This window comes from Sorex fumeus, unplaced genomic scaffold, assembly GCF_029834395.1.
Source record: "Sorex fumeus unplaced genomic scaffold, SorFum_2.1 ptg000044l, whole genome shotgun sequence".
Taxonomy (NCBI): Eukaryota; Metazoa; Chordata; class Mammalia; order Eulipotyphla; family Soricidae; genus Sorex; species Sorex fumeus.
In genome coordinates this window covers 5573313-5590968 of record NW_026606101.1, presented here as the reverse complement: position 1 = coordinate 5590968, position 17656 = coordinate 5573313, and the positions used below count along the sequence as shown (strand labels likewise).

At 39.8% G+C, this 17656-nt stretch overlaps 1 protein-coding gene across 1 annotated transcript in view; it reads left to right on the top strand.

Moving 5' to 3' along the window:
* The window catches only part of TOP1 (DNA topoisomerase I), a 103311-nt gene that overhangs the window by 26888 nt on the left and 58767 nt on the right, over positions 1-17656 (top strand). Inside the window, exon 3 of the mRNA XM_056121434.1 lies at positions 10373-10475. Coding sequence (XP_055977409.1) covers positions 10373-10475 — 103 coding nt within the window. The remainder of the gene's footprint in view (positions 1-10372; positions 10476-17656) is intronic.

Here is a 17656-nt window from a genome sequence, read left to right as displayed (position 1 = left end):
GTCCTTGGCCAAGCTGACTGATCATTCAATGCAAAGCTCTGGGTATGCAGTGGTACTCTGAACCCTGTGGTGCCAGGGATTATCCCTATTACTCTAGTGGTGGTAGGGGTCTCCAGGGCTGCCTCTGACAATACTTGGGACCATGTGTTGCGGGAGCTCATTATGGGGTCAGCTGCATACAGTGCCTCAACTCCTGTACTATATATTTGGCCTCTAAATTTTTTGTTCTTCTTGTTGTTAATTTGTTTTTGGGCAGTACACATCTGGCTGTGCTCTGAGCTTACTTCTAGTTGTTCTCAGAGATCACATCTGGCATGCCCTGGGGACAGGCAAATGCCTTACCCGCTGTACTGCACTCCAGCCCTCTTCCTCCTGCTCTTCTTCCTCCTCCTTTCTTCCTCCACCTCTTCTTTCATGATCCTCCTCATTACTCCCTCCTCCTTAAACATTTAACTCGTGTGTGTGAGAGTTTTTTTTTTTTGTGTGTGTGTGTGTGTGTGTGTGTAAGAGATAGGCAGGCAGGCAGGCAGAAGAGACAAAACAGGGCCTTATGTACTTTCAGCAATGAGAATAAGAGTATGTGCTATACCACTGAGCCCTATCACTGGCCCTAGGAATTTTATGTTTTTAATGAGCTCTTTACAAGAACCATTTTATGCTGTTTCCCAGTTAGCAGGAAGTATATCTTAATTTTGCTCAGTCATGAGATTAGTTTCTCATCTGTAATTTAAGAAGAGTAATAGTAGTTAACTTTTGTGCTACTCCTCTGCCAAGAATGACCTTTCTCCTTTCTCTTTTGCTAACTCCCTTAAGTCTTTAATAAGATAGTACAGATAGGAGCCCCAGAAAGTTTTTTTTTCTTCTGCTTTTTGGGTCACACCCAGCAATGCACAGGGTTTACTCCTGGCTCTGCACTCAGGAATTACTCCTGGCAGTGCTCAGGGGACCATATTGGATGCTGGGAATCAAACCCAGGTTGGCCGCATGCAAGGCAAACGCCCTACCCACTGAGCTATCGCTCCAGCCCCCAGAAAGCTTTTCTTGAGAAGACCCCTAAGCCACACTGCTCATTTTGAATCCAGGTTCTTTATTTCTTCTCTGTGGAGTTGGACAGTTTTCTTACCATACTTTTAACTTGAGAGAAGGAGTTTCAGTAGGTGGTTCATTATTACTATAGATTTTTAATGTCTAAATTTTATTGGGTTACTGTAGTTCCAAAAAGCAGGGTAAATTAGAAAATTCTGCCATCTTTCAAGAGATGGAGATAATGACAGCCACGTTTTCATGTGTGGATATTTTTAAAAAGTTTTCATAGGGGCCAGAGAGATAAACCAAAGGACTGAATGCATTCTGTGTGTGTGTGTGTGTGTGTGTGTGTGTGTGTGTGTGTGTGTGTGTGTGTGGCGGGAAGACAGGAACTGGGGATCTGCAGTGGGCAGGGAACCCACACTGGTTTTGCCAATGCATGGTTCCCCCAGCATTGCTAGGAAGAAACCCTGAGCACAGAAGTAGAGTAGTGCTCTTCCTGTCCCAGCACTGCCCTGCCAGTATGTATGGCAGTGTGGCACCAAACAAGTTTTCAGTTCCTAAATATAGGAGCATTATGATGCAATAAAAACAACATTACTTGTGTGGCTAGAGAGGTATAGTGGTGCTTGCCTTTCACTAGGCTGACTTGGTTTTGATTCCTGACATTCCATTTGGTCCCCTAAGCCCACCAGGATTAAACCCCACCAGGGTGGCCCGAAACCAAGAATAAAAAAAAATCTACAAAAACACTCCCATTACTTGTCAGTCATTTGAGATTTGGGGGTTAGGGAAGGAAACTTGAATTCATTTCAGCAAGTCTTAAAAAAAAAAAATCCTTGCCTTAGTTTTCTCTTCAAGTATATAAATAAATAAACTAGCATAAATGGTTTGCCCTGGAGGTCTGTCTTCAGACTAAATATCTGCACTATAGAATTGGTGAGTTGGATAAAAACACCCTTTCCTCCAAAAGGGGGGCAGGTTGTGACTGCAGCAGAGGATTTACCTTGCATTTGTGAGGCCTTAAGTTCCATTCCTGGTACACATTAAGAAAAAAGCATTTTAGATTAGGTGAAATCAGTATTGCCTAGAGGTGATAGTGAAGCCTATTAACTGCATAGAATGCATGCTTAAAAAGGATAATAGTTATTTTTTTATAAAATTGGGATGTTATTATAAAAGTGGTAAGAAAATGGGGTGAGGGGATGTTTGTAAAGTACTCTAGCATCATTGTGGCACTTGTATTAGTACACTTTTCTCTTGGGTTTAGCTGTTTAAGTTCCTATCTTAATTACTGGATTGTAAACTCCCTGAGGGCAGAGTCCTTATTTGATCTTTAGCTGGGTTCTTTTGATTTAGAGAGCAAGTTTAATGGTTATAGAATAATTCAATTCTAAGAGTTTCTTTTCTTTTTCTTTGTTTTCCTTCCTATTAGCCTGTAGTCTTTGGGTAATACCAGCCAATAATTGTTCCCTGTTTTGGTATTTGGTGGTTTTTTGTTTTGACCACACCCAGTTGTGCTCAGAGCTTAAGTGGGCCCAGGGGACAGTATGAGGTACATGGGGTTGAACCCTGGTCACCAGTGTGCACAGCAAGTGCCCTACTCACTGTACTGTAGCCCTGGCCCCTCTTGTTACTTGGAAATTTCCATACCTGACTTTAAACTCAAGGAACACATTAGATAACAGTTAACAAAAGATACTGATTCTTACTCTATCCTATTTATTTACCTTTCCACACCTAGTTAAATAACAGTAATTCTGCTTTTGGGCATCAACCCTCAGGACATAAAACCCTCACAAGGACGCATATTCATTGCTGCATTCCCTACAGTAGTAAGATACAGAATCAACCTAGGTGTCGAATGACAAATGAATGCATTATGAAGATAATGGTATATATTTATACAATGGAACACTGTACAGCTACAAGGAATAATGAAATTATGTAGTTTGCTGCGACCTGGTTAGAACTGAAAGATACCATGTTGAGTGAAGTAAGCCAGAGGAAGGACAAACACAGGATGATCTCACTTAACCTGTGGGATATAGAATACTGGGTCAGGAATGTAGGAAAGGGGCATATCTAAATCACCCTTGATGTCAGTGTATAGAGAGGAGGATGAAGAAGGAAAGAAATGAAGGGGGAAAGAAGAGAATGAGAAGTAAGTATAAAACAGGCATCAGAGCTTCAGTTATACTGGAGATATGGGTGAATGGTGTAGTTACATACCCAAGACACACTCAGTGATTTGAAACCATGAGCTGCAACCACGGGCACTTTGTATGCTCCTGTCAAGTTGTCAGGCAAGGATGGGGTGGGGTGGTGAGGGAATATGGGAAAATTGGTGGAGGGAAATTGACACTGGTGGTGAGGTTGGTGTTAAAATATATGTCTAAAACTCAACTTTTTAATTTTTTTGCTTTTTGGGTCACACCTGGCAATGCACAGGGGTTACTCCTGGCTCTGCACTCAGGAGTTACTCCTGGCGGTGCTCGGGGGACCATATGGGAAGCTGGGAATCAAACCCAGGTCAGCGGCGTGCAAGACAAACGCCCTACCCGCTGTGCTATCTCTCCAGCCCCTAAAACTCTATTAATAACTTTGTATATCACAATTCTTTAATTTTAAAAAATTACTTAGTAATTAAAGTAAGTAACAGTGAAAGGAGTTGTTTTCTGTCATTCAAGACTGCATTATTAAATCCAAGACTGCATATCTGAGTTTTGGGATGTTAGGAATTGAACCTGGAATCATTATCAGGAAAACTGAATTCAGAACAAATGAAGTTTTCTAGTGATTTGCTCTGTAGTTGTTTGCTGCAGGTGTATCTTTTGAGCTCAGTAGTTCTTTTTGCACTTAATAGATGCTTGGAGTGGCAAGAATTTTCTTCCAAAACATTTTAACAGTAACTATTTTTAGATGACTTCCAGTCAGAAGGAAAGGGTATGTTCTAAAAGTAATCTTTAAGGCCATTAGACTGCCTTCTGCAAATAACTTCACCATGAAGACTGTAAATCAGTATGCCCTATGCTTACTTTATTATTGACAAACATATTTTCATTGTTAGTTGTCCACTGTTACCTTAAGTACAATATGATTTCAGTTAATTTCCACTGTTTCTATTTAAGGGGTGAGGGTGGGATTAAGGTGTGGCACAAAAAACTTAACACCAAAAATTCCAAACCCTTCTTGGGAGAACACCTTGACTTGATTCATCTGTCAAACATTATCTCTTACTGTTCCTTTATGAAAGTTCTGTCTTGGACCTATGATCTCCTTGCTGTATGTACCCTTACTTAATGAAAAAGAAATACACTAAAGAATTAAAGGGGAAGAAATTTAGATAGTGTATGACTTTATTATGAAAAGTTTAAAGTATATACACAATAGAAATAAACTCATGTATCTTATCACATTCACGGTCATGGACCTCCCGTTGTTCATCGATTTACTTGAGCGGGCACAGTAACATTGTGAGACTTGTTACTGTGTTTAGCATACTGAATACGTCACGGGGAGCTTGCCAGGCTCCGCGGAGAGGGCGAGATACTCTCGGTAGCTTGCCGGGCTCTCCGAGAGGGGTCTGAGGAATCAAACTCAGGTCTGCCATGTTGGCTGCGTGCAAGGCAAACGCCCTACCCGCTGTGCTATTGCTCCAGCCCATGTATCTTATCACCCAACATAAAGTCATTAACATTTTGCCAATATTATTTGATCTAATCCTGTATTCCTCGGTATTTTGAATGTATTTAAAAGCAAATGTCAGATATTGTTTATCTGGATATATGCATCTTTAGAGATTATTTAATATCAGTTTGCCTAGAAAGGTCCTCTAAACAGTTTTCTTGTAACCGTTCATATATTTGGAGAAATATCATACCTTTTTTGTTACCTGACATAGCACATTTAGCACAGTGAGTATGTAGTGTACATGAAATAGCTTATATTTTAAATTAGGGACACTTGTAGTTCAGACTTTTGACCTGGGTCTTAATTACATATATCAGTGGAATTACTGAATTTATGGCTGTTTATTCACACACTGTGTTTGGGTCGGGGGCATTTATTAGATAAAACAGTTTATACGACTTGGGGATTTAGGCTTAAAATCAGTTTTGAAGTTTTGTAACTTAGATGTTATTAGCAGACTAGTTTATCTGAAGTCTACCTTAAATTACTTTCCATTTATCTTTTACTTTACTTTTTAGATAAGACAAGTTCATTTTTTTTCTAAGACTAGTTTTTGCTGTGTAAACTGACACAAAAGCAAAACTTAAAAACTATGTTTGTTAAAGGAGAGAGAGAATAAAAGGGAATGCCCTGACACAGAGACGTGGGGGGTGGGGGGATGGGGTGTTGGGAGGGATACTGGTTTCATTGGTGATGGAGAATGGGTACTGGTGGAGGGATGGGTACTCGATCATTGTATAACTGAAACCCAAGCACAAAAATTTGTAAGTCTACAACTATACCTCATGGTGTTTTCACTAATAAAAATTTCACTGTCATTGTCCTCCCATTATTCATCGATTTGCTCGAGCGGGCCCAGTAACATTGTGAGACTTGTTACTGTGTTTGGCTTATTGAATACGTCATGGGTAGCTTGCCAGGCTTTGCCGTATGGGTGGAATACATTTAGTAGCTTGCTGGGCTCTCTGAGAGGGGTGGAGGAATTGAACTCGGGTTGGCCATGTCGGCCCCGTGCAAGGCAAACGCCCTACCCACTGTGCTATCGCTCCAGCCCAAGAAAAATTAAAAAAAAATATATATATGTTTGTTAACATAAACCTTTCAGTTGATTCCAAGTAATTTCAGTTGATCAATATTTAATAGTGGGGTGACTTGACCTTAGCATGTCTCATTTTTATTGTTGTTAGTGGTGTCAGGGATTGAATGCACAGGGATTTGTGCATGCAAGACAAGTGCTGTATGTGGAATTACAGCTCTGACTGAACTGCATTTCTTCCTTTGTTTTTGGGCCATACCTGAATCTGTGCTCAGGAATTACTTCTGGTGGTGCTTAGAGGACCATATGGGATGCTGGAATGGAATCTGGGTCAGCTGCTTGCAAGGCAAGCACCTATCTGTTGAACTATCACTCTAGCCCCAAGAATTGCTGTTTTTAAAATAGGCTTTTGGGTTAATTTGGACATACATTAAAATTTGAGTCAAGGGACTAGAGTGATAATACAGCAGGTAGGGCATTTGCCTTACACACGATCAACCAGGGTTCAATCCCATATGGTCCCCCAAGCACCACGGAGTAATGCCTGAGTTCAGATCCAGGAGTAAGTCCTCAACATCGCTGGGCGTAACCCCCAGAAAAAAAAGTCAAACCCAAATAAGTGGAGAGAGGTACAAACAATATTTATGGTTGAAAAGACAATATGTATAATTTTTATTTATTTATTTATTAGATTTTTATTAGTCAAATGCCATGAGGTACAGTTGTAGATTTACAATTTTTTGTGCTTGGGTTTCAGTCATACAATGATCAAATACCCATCACTCCACCAGTGCCCATTCTCCACCACCACTGATCCCAGTATCCCTCCCACTCCCCGTCCAAAAGACAATATTTTGATAGTACTTTTCTCCTGTTATCTCATATGTGCAAACTCCAACTGAGTTTTTATAAGAAACTGACAAACTGATTCTAAAACTTACATAGAAATCTGAAAGACATAGAAAAGCCAAAATAATTTTGAAAAGGAACAAAGCTAAAGTACTTCATTTCAAACAGATTCAGACTGTAGTGTGATAAAAGCCTTACTACTGTGAAGCTAGCTGTAGTAGTAACAAGGGAGTATTTATGTTAAGGATAGAAAATACAGAGGCTCAGACAGTTCAGTGTGGGAAAGGACTGTCTTTTCCAAAAATGGGGCTAGTACAACTGGACATTTTTATAGATTTAGATATGGTTTTTGGACCCAGTCCATCTATTACCTTACCAATGTAAGGGGGAAAATGCCTGTGATCCCTGGGTTGGCAGAGGTTTCTTTTTAATTATCATTACTATCATTTTTGCAATGTTAGAGATCACACGAGAGCTTCACATATGCAAATCTTAAATTCTACTAGTGAGACACCTTCATTGTCCAGCAAAGATTTCTGAAAAATGTAAACCATTTTTCATTATTTAAATTTTAGGTTTCAGGACTACATTGACAGTGCTCAGAGGCTATTCCTGGCTTTGTGTTGAGTGATCTATGGCAATGCTCATAAGATGATTTATGGTGTTGGGGATTTGAAACCAAGGCTGTGGCTGAAGCAGTCACATGCAAAGCTAAGTACTTTACTTCCTGTACTAGCTCTCTGGCCCCACAAACCATTTTTCCAAAAAAGTGGCAAAATATACTTCATCAAAACTTAGAACATTCATTTTAACAAAAGAGCAGTCAAAATTTTAACAACAGTTGAAATTATAAAAAAGACAATTTCACAGTGCATTCAGAATATGTAAGGAATTTTTGGGGGTTATATTTTTGATGGGGAGCTTTCTGTTTTTTGGATTTGGGCCATACCCAGTGATGCTCAGGGGTTACTTCTAGCTCTGCACTCAGGAATCAGTCCTGGCAGTGGTCAGGAGACCATATGGGATCCCAGGATCAAATCAGGGTTGGCCACGTGCAAGGTGAGCCCCCTACCTGTTAATACTATCTTATCAGCCCCAGTCAAAGCCTATTTTGCTTTCTAGCACTGCCTAGTTCTCCTGAACAATGCCAGGAGTTGCCACCAAATACTGATCTGGGAGTAACCTTGAGCACTACTGGATTTAACCCCTCAAAAAAATTAAAATTAAAATTCAAGACTGATAATAGCAAGTATTAGTGAGATTTAAGCAATTAAAACGATCCAGTGGGGTTGTTGGTGAGAACGTTAAATGTCTGGTAACAGCTTAGATGTATGGGATGCTGGGAATCAAACCCGGGTCTGCCACATGCAAGGCAAATGCCTTACTGCTGTCCTATTGCTCCAGCCCCGCATTCTTTTTTTTTTTTTAATTTGTACTGAGATAACATTACATTGCAGCATTATGTGTAATGGTTATAAATCAACAGCTGTATATAATAACAAAAACACACTTTTTTCCTTTTAAAGTATGAATTCCAATAGTAGAAAATGTCCTCCTACTTTAATTGAGATAATGTGGTCTGCAACATTTCCCATATTATTATTTTCTACCAGCAGTGATTCTATACCATTCCCATCCCTAAAGAATAAAAAATTCTCCAACAATGTCCCATTGTCTCTTCTCCACCTTAAGAATAGCTTTTAAGATCGGGACAAACTGAATCTTCTTCACTCAAAGTGGAAAGGAAAATTACATAATGAAGTGAAGGACTTGATTGGTAATTTGAAGCCTCAGGAAGAGTTTAGGGAAAAACAGAATCATTTGACTTTAATTTTAAATTTCAGAAAGTGGTGTTCTTAGTACATACTTAGAAATAGTGAATTTTGTCACGGCATAGGAACACTAGGCAGCATTGGGCAAATTATAATGTTTCTTTTTGCTCTCTCTCTCTTTCATTTATTTGTATAGTTCTTATAAGTAGTATACATATTCATCTACTTGTATAGTTCTTATAAGTAGTATACATATTCTTATAAGTAGTATACATATAAGTATACATATAAGTATACTTATACACCTATACTTATATACATATAAGTATACATATAAGTAGTATACATACTTATAAGTTGTATACATATACACAGAATTTTTGTAAATATGTCTACTGAATTTTATCATGTACAACTTTTCTTGGGCTGGAGCGATAGCACAGCAGGTAGGACATTTGCCTTGCACGTGGCCAACTGGGGCGACCCAGGTTCGATTCCTCTGCCCCTCTCGGAGAGCCTGGCAAGCTACTGAGAGTATCTTGCCCACACAGCAAAGCCTGGCAAGCTCCCTGTGACGTGTTCAATATGCCAAACATAGTAACAACAAGTCTCACAATGGAGACGTTACTGGGCCCTCTCGAGCAATCGATGAACAACAGGAGGGCAGAGACAGCATACAGTGAAACATCATGCAGCAAATATAGTGTAACCAGTTGATATATTGAGCAGCATGGATATGGATAAACATAAACATACGCTGAATGAAAGAAATTAAAAAGAGCAAATTCTCTGATTTAATTTGTAAGGTGTAAATTCTCTAATTTCATTGATTTGAAACTAGCAGTCTAGAGAAATCTCATCTATAATGATACTTGATCAATAGTCCTATTGTTATGAGTGATAGATGAGGAGGAGGGATTGATTAGAAGAAATAATTGCAAGGGAAACTTCGTGGGTGATGGAATAATCTTAAATTTAATTGCAGTTGGATAATTTGCACATTTGTTAGTATTACTATGGCTGTATCTTTGAAATGTTTTTTCTAGTATGTAGGAATTGTATCCGTTTATCTTTAAAATTTTTTTAATTTTATAAAATAGTTCAAAATATTGGATAACATCCAATATTCAAACACCAACCCCACCACCATATTTTGGGTGTTTTCATCCCGAACCCCAAGCCCTGCTCCTAAGCAGAACTGAGATAATACAATTTTTTCCTCTAAGTTTGGTTGCCTCCTACTACATTTGAATCCCATCAAATGTAGTGCGGTACTCTTCGACTATGGGTAGGATGTGTCCTATGAAGTATTGGGTGGCTGCAAGTGCTGAGTCACCGTGGACGGTGTGGGAGGTTTGGGAATATCAGAGGATCTCTGTTCCCGGTCCTGTTGAACCCAGAGTTCTCAGTCACAAAGTCCCACATACCTAGATTTTCTGGGGGTTCACTCATGGGGGAGTCTCGACCCAAGCACATGGAGAGCGGGGTGGCGTTTGTGTTCTGGAGGTTTTCAGCTGCCGGAGCTGGGTCCCTTGGGGCCGGGAAGGGTCTCACCCACCCATTAGTTGATTTTAAAGCAATATTTGAAGGCTAGATTGTTCCAGAACTTTTGTAGATAACAATTTGATTTTTCTTCCCAGCTTGTGAGGCTGCATACTGAATCTTGGTTTTATGCAGTCAGTGCATTCCTTTACCATTGAGCCATATTCCTGGTATATTAAACATCTTATAGAAATAAGTCTATCTTTTTATATGATATAACAGTTGAATTGGTTCCCTTCCCCTTACTATTTCTTTGTTGTAGCATACCGGTAGAGTAGCATAATGTGTTCTCTTGGTACTTTGTGAACTCTCCTAATGGAATGTGCTGTTATGGCTGTTATGGCTGTAATGCCATTTGAAACCTGTCATTGTACCTCTGGACCAGCATGTTAAGGTAAGTAGGCAGGAGATAACTCAAGATTCCTTTTAACTGACTCATCTTTTCTGGTTGCAGATTCTCATAAACACAAAGATAAACACAAAGATCGAGAACATCGGCACAAAGAGCACAAAAAGGACAAAGAAAAGGACCGAGAAAAATCCAAGCATAGCAACAGGTAAAGGTTGAATCACGAATCAGCACGTCTCCCTCATTTGACAATGGGCTATCTATAGATTGTCTCACTGGAATAGGCCTCACCTGAGTCTTAAACAGTATGAGTAGCAAAGGAGAAGAGCATTTTTGGAGGCTAGAATTGACAGGAGAATGGTCTTATTGGAGATGCCGTGTTTACATCAGATTGTACAGAGCAAATATAGACATTTTTCTTTCATTATTATCTCATACCTCATTAAAAGTATAATTTTAATTAGGTTATGGTTCTTTATAAAACAAGATATTTAAGTGTACATAGAGCTTACCTTGATAAGACTGTAAAAAAGATGGAAAGATAAAAGGTGATTGAATTGGAAACTTGATAATATTTTTCTTTTTCATGTACTGTAAAAGGTATAATTAAAAGTTTTGGGTAGGAGAAGTTAATTAAATATTTGTCTTGCTTTTGGCCAGACCCTGATTCATTTCTGGCTTCACATATAGTCCCCTGGGAACCGCTGGAAGTGACCCTGAACACAGAACAAGGAGTAAACACTGAGCACCTCTGGAAGTAACCTCCTATTCCACCACCACCAGAAAAAAGAGAAAAAAACTAAAGAATGTTTTGTGGGGGCTGGAGTGATAGCACAGCGGGTAGGGCGTTTGCCTTGTATGCGGCCGACCCAGGTTCGATTCCCAACATTCCATATGGTCCCCTGAGCATGACCAGAAGTAATTCCTGAGTGCCTGAACCAGGAGTAATCCCTGTGCATCGCTGGGTGTGACCAACAAAGAAAAAAAAGAATGTTTTGTGGCCACAGTGGGTGATATTTGTAGCTGCTTCTACCTTAGAGCTCAGGACTCTGTGCTGCCGGCTGTCTAAATTGTGGCTCCTGCATGTAAAATATTCATTCCAATCATTTGATAGCTCACCTCCCTGAACCTCCAGTTTTTGTTTGTTTTAGTGTACACCCGGAGGTGCCCAAGGCTTACTCCTGGTTCTGTGCTCAGGGATCACTCCTGATGGTGATCAGGAGATAATATGGTATACTGGGGATCAGACCTGGGTTGGCTGCATGCAAGGCAAGTGTCTCACCCACTGTACACCAGCCCCAGCACTCAAGAATTCTTACTAGGGATTTCATGTTCTTGTAAGGTAGATGCAAAGGTTTGGGTATATTGAGATTTTCTTGATGTGATTGTTCCTAGCTTTCAGCAGGTTTTCAGGGGGGCTCAGCTCTTATCAAAGCCAATGACCATCAGTATAAACAAAACTCAACAGTATTGTCCTTAGAGATCCATGCCATCAAAAGTTTTTTCCTTTCTACATTGTCTGTTCTTTTTTTTTTTTTTTTTTTTTTTTTTTTTTGCTTTTTGGGTCACACCAGCAATGCACAGGGGTTACTCCTGGCTCTGTACTCAGGAATTACCTCTGGCGGTGCTCAGGGGACCATATGGGATGCTGGGAATCGAACCTCGATCGGCCGCGTGCAAGGCAAACACCCTACCCGCTGTGCTATTGCTCCAGCTCCCTCTGCTCATTTCTAATCATTTGGTCATTCAGTTTCCATTTTGAGTTTTCTACTGAATTTAATCTTTAATAGTTGAAATAAGTCCCAGTTCATATGACTCATTTCTTCTCCACTTTGTAAGTGTCCAATCCCACTAATAGGTACCAAAGTTGATTTTTTCATTTCATTTTGATTTTTGTTTTGGGGCCACACGTGGCAGTGCTTAGGGATTACTCCTGGTTCTGCACTCAGGAATTATTGGTGGTAATCAGAGGACCATGTGGGATGCCTGGAATCGAAACCGGATGGCTGCATCCAAGGCAAATGCTCCCCGCTGTGCTTTTACTCCAGCCCCTCTGCCAAAGTTGATTTGAAAGCAAAGAATATTGCTGAAGAAGGTGGTTATGTAATGGTACAAAAGGAGTGAGGACCGTTAAGCAAGACATTGTCACAGTACTTGTATCCCTAAAACCACAGTATCAAAATGCATGAATTAAAAACTGAAACAACTGCACAGAGAAATAGACAATTCATAATAACAGATTTTGCTGCCTGCCTTTTAACTGATAATATAGCAGAGGAAAATCATTGTTTTAAAGGATCTGTATACAATCAACCAACTTTTAAAAAATCCTAAGAGAAGCCATATTCTGGTCCCAGAGGAGTTTCTAATAACCAATTTCTCCTTGGCTTTGATACCTCCATCATTTTTCATCTTTTGATTTCTTCTATTGCTCAGAGTAGTTTTCTAAGCATTTTTGGTACTCTTCCACTGCTGTTTTGCCATTTATTTTTCTCATGTTCTGTATCTGTCCAGTTTGAACATCATTTTCAGGTCTCAAAACCATATTTTATGTTACTTTCTAGGCCTTAAAACATGCTGTTACTGATTCTGTAATATACACTCTTTTAGTTGCACTCTAGGTTTTATTTATAGGTATTTTTCTGCCCATGTGCAGGAAAGGGACATTCTGTGTCCTCTCTTAAGTCCTTGAGTATATCTTTACCATGGTAATTACTAAGTTGTATTGATGTTGTTATTGTCTTTTTACTTTTTTTCCTGTCTTTTCACTTTCTTCTATAGTCTTTCAAAGTATTCCCTGTGAGTACATTTTGGGTTTATTTGTATTATTTTACATCTTCATGGCTGTAGTACGTAGTACCTGACTGATTGTTGACACATATTTACAGTGTATAGTGTGTTTTATAGTATATATAATATTTATAGTGTATGTACCATTTATTATATCACAATTGTTAATCAGAATAGATATCCAGAGGTACACCGTAATCTTCTCTCATCTTTATATATTCTCATAGTTCCTTTGATCCCATTTTTCAGACAAGTTATTGTTTGTGGTGAAATAGGGCTTTTGGGCCACATCCAGTGGTGCTCATGACTTACTGCTGGCACTGTGCTCAGGGATCATTCTTGGTGGTGCTTGAGGGACTATATGGTGTATGCGGATTAAACCCAACTCACAAAGCATGGTACTCTGTACTTTTTCACAAGCCCCTGTGGTAAAATACTGTAACTTTTATGTGATATTCTTTATGTTCACAGTATTTAACCATTACCAGTATTCATCTCCAGAATTCCCTCTCCCCACCACCCAACTTCTTTTCTCCCCGGTGGTGTTCAGTGGTGCTCATGACTTATTCTTGGCTCTGCATTCAGAGATTACTTCCAGCACTCCAGGGAACCGTATGGGATGCTTGGGATTGAACCTGGGTCTGCCACATGTGAAAGTCAAGTACCCTACCTGCTGTACTATCTCTTCATCCCTTCTGCATTTTTTCATCATTCTAAATTATCTCTGAGCCTGTTCAACAACTCCCTATTCTTTATTCCTGTCATCCCTGGTAGCTTTTATTCTTTTTATTCTAAGTATTACATGTAAGTGGAATCGTAGAAACAATTTTGTTCTTGTTTTAGGAGTGAGCGGCTTGGTCCCTACCCATTTGTGCCCTGGGCTTACATCTGGCTCTGCTCAGGGGTCATTCCTGGTGGGCTTGGGGGACCATTTGGGGCACTAGGGATTGAACCTGGGTCAGCCACGTGCAAGACAGGTACCTTAGCCAATGTACCATCTCTCCTCCTATTAGTTCTTTTTTGTATCTGGTATATTCCTCTTAGTATAGTCTTTTCAAGGTTCTTCTATACTGTCATATAACAAAATTTCATTTCTGTTTATATAGCTCATTAATACATAATCGTATGTCTGTACCACCTTTTAAAAATAATCCGTTTTGGATACTTGGGATGTTCTAACATTTGACTTTTGTGAATAATACTAAGTGCCTGAGATACAAGCATTTGTTTGGGTCCCTTCTCTTTCATTCTTTAGGATTTAATATTTAGAAGTACAATTGCAGGATCAAGTCTAGCAAGTTACTCTGTCTGCCATGTACTGCTGTACTAGGTATTAAGAAGTACCAAGAATTACAATCATCTAATAATGCTTGTAGATCAGATAAAAGATTTTTGTTTGTTCAGTATGGACGATTCTCAAAAAATTAGAAATTGAGCTCCCATTTGACCCAGCAATACCACTCCTGGGAATATATCCCAGAGAGGCAAAAATGTATAGTCGAAGTGACATCTGCACTTGTTTGTTCATTGCAGCCCTCTTTACAATAGCCAGAAACTGGAAGAAACCTGAATGCCCAAGAACAGATGACTGGTTAAAGAAACTTTGGTACATCTACACAATGGAGTACTATGTAGCTCTTAGAAAAGATGAAGTCATGAAATTTACATACAAGTGGTACAATATGGAAAGTATCATGCTAAGCGAAATGAGTCAGAAAGAGAGGGATAGACATAGAAAGATTGCATTCATCTGGGGGATATAAAGTAACAAAGTATGAGATTAATACCCAAGAATAGCTGAGATCAGCACCAGGAGGATTACTCCATAACTTAGAGGCCAGCCGGGTATCCTAGAGGAAAGGGCTATTCAGATAGAGAAGGGAGCACCAAATAAAGGATGTTTGGAGGATCCTCCCAGGAGGGGAGATGCATGTCGAAAGTAGACTATGGACTGAACATGTTTGCCACTCAATGCCTCTTTTGCAGACCACAACACCCAAAAGGAGAGAGAGAACACAGGGGATTGCCCTGCCACAGAGACGGGGGGATGGGGGGATGGGGGTGGGAGGGATATTATCCATGGTGGTGGAAAATGGGCACTGGTGGAGGGATGGGTATCTGATCATTGTATAATTGAAACCAAAGCACAAAAAATTGTAAATCTACAACTTTAAAAAAAATAAAATAAAATAAAGGGGGAAAAAAAAAAGATTTTTGTTTGTTGATTTTGCTTTCTGGGTCACACCCATTGATGCTCAGCTCTTACTCCTAGCTCTGCACTCAGGAATTACTCCTGGCATTGCTGGGGGTACCATATGGAATGTGGGGGATCAAACCCGGGTTTGCAAAGCAAACACCCTACCCACTGTAGTATCGCTCTATCCCCAAAATACTTATTTTCATGTTACTAAAAATCTCTTCAAAATACTTTAGAAGAGGGGCTGGAGCGATAGCACAGCGTGTAGGGTGTTTGCCTTGCACACGGCCGGCCTGGGTTCAATTCCCAGCATCTCATATGATCCCTCTAGCACCAACAGGAGTAATTTCTGAGTGTAGAGCCAGGAGTAAGCCCTGAGCATCACCAGGTGTGACCCAAAAAGCAAAAAGGTAAGGTAAAGGCCCTCCCGTTGATCGTCGATTTGCTCGAGTGGGCCCAGGAACGTCTCCATTGGAGACTTTGTTGTTACTGTGTTTGGCATATCGAGTACGTCACGGGGAGCTTGCCAGGCTCTGCCGTGTGGGCGAGATACTCTCGGTAGCTTGCCGGGCTCTCCGAGAGGGGCGGAGGAATCGAACTCGGGTCAGCCATGTTGGCCGCTTGTAAGGCGAACGCCCTACCGCTGTGCTACCCAAATAAAACAAAAAAAAAATCCACTTTAGAGAGATAGGGGTTATATGAATATGAGCTTTCAAAGACAAAGTGATCTTTTCTGTCAAATGTTTGTTCATTTGACATAATTTATTGTATGGTAGGGTGTCAGTCAAGCCATTTTAGTAACCTCTATCTAAGAAGTCAAGGAGGAAGTCTTGGAGGAGGAGAAGAATTCTTTAGCTTCCATTGCTTCAGAGTCCATTAGGACTCATGTGATCTTGACTAGGCTACCAGTTTATCCTCAGTTCAGGGTTTTGTTTTGTTTTCCACACCTGCCTGTGCTCAGGGCTTACTCCTGACTTCTGCACTCAGAGATCACTGGCCAGATTGGGGACCATATAGGGTGCTGGGGATCATACCCAGGGTGTACATGTACAAAGTAAGTGCCTTACTTGCTGAACTATCTCTCCAACCTGTTTTCTTATCCTTCTCAGTTTCAGGCGTAATTGAATGAGAATAAGTTATGCACCTGCTATCTCTCTAGCACCTAAAATTTTTTTTTTTTTAAATGAGACTGGACCAGAGAGATCAGAAGGTTAGACTTTTCCTTGCACGTGGGCTACCTGAGATTGTTTCCTGGCAACCAGTATGGTCTCCTGAACCCTTCCAGGAGTAAACCCTGAACATTACCATTTGTGGACTCCAAACAGAAAACCAAAACCAGAGAAACCTTTGGTTTCTGTCTTCCCTGACCTCCCTCTAAGACATAGACATACATATATATATGGAACTCAATTAGATGGTACAGAATCACTGACTGTTGGATTTTGCCAGATAGTTAACTCACATTATTACCATAGATTTTATATTAATCTAGACTTCTCACATGAACAGTATTTATAAATCCATGGGTGAGAACAAAGAATTGATTACATGTGAAAAACAAGATTTGTATGCTAGTTTTTTCCATGTGCATCTTTTGCTAATTTTAAACCTGGCACTCAGACTGGAGTGGCAAATTTGTGGGAGGTCAGGGAACACAGAACATTACTGCTGTAAAATGTTAAGGGAAGTACTTTTCCAGCCATCTTGTATAGCGCTTATCTAGACAGTGTGAGAAGCATCTGAGAATGAGTATGCTTTTGGTTTATGCTTTTCCTTCAGTTCACAATCCTACCTGAATTAGAATTGAGAAAATCATCTTTACTTTGGTCTTGTTTTCCATTTGTTCAAGTTTTAATAGCAGTACTGGTCACATCAAGTTCAGTACAGTTATGCAGATGATAGCTTTTTGGAAACTAATAATAATAATTAAGATGATGCTGGTAGCTATGATTATGACCCCCAAAGCCTGGTTGAATATCATTCAGATATTGCGATTAGAGCTGTTAATTTTGATACTTGAATATAATTTAACTGTTATAAAGCATCCTGTTTGTAACTCTAGTTTTTAGTTACATGTTCTAATATAATAAACTATAATTGATTTTCACTTATTTTGTCATTGGAGGTAGCACTTGTATTAGCCACTGAAAGATGCTTAAGAGCTTGACAAGAGAAGGTGACAGCTAGAAAGAAGAGCATTCCAGACAAGTAGAAGAGCATAAACCACAGAAGTACTGTGATGTATTTTTCTCTGTGAAGAATCCAGTTAAGTGAATTCCTAGGTTAACAAAGATAGATTAGTAGAGAATGAGGCCAAAATAAGTGGCTTGAGGCAAAACCATTTAATAGAGAAATTGGGACTTCATTATGAAGGGAACAAGAAGTGAAGGGGTTGGAGAATT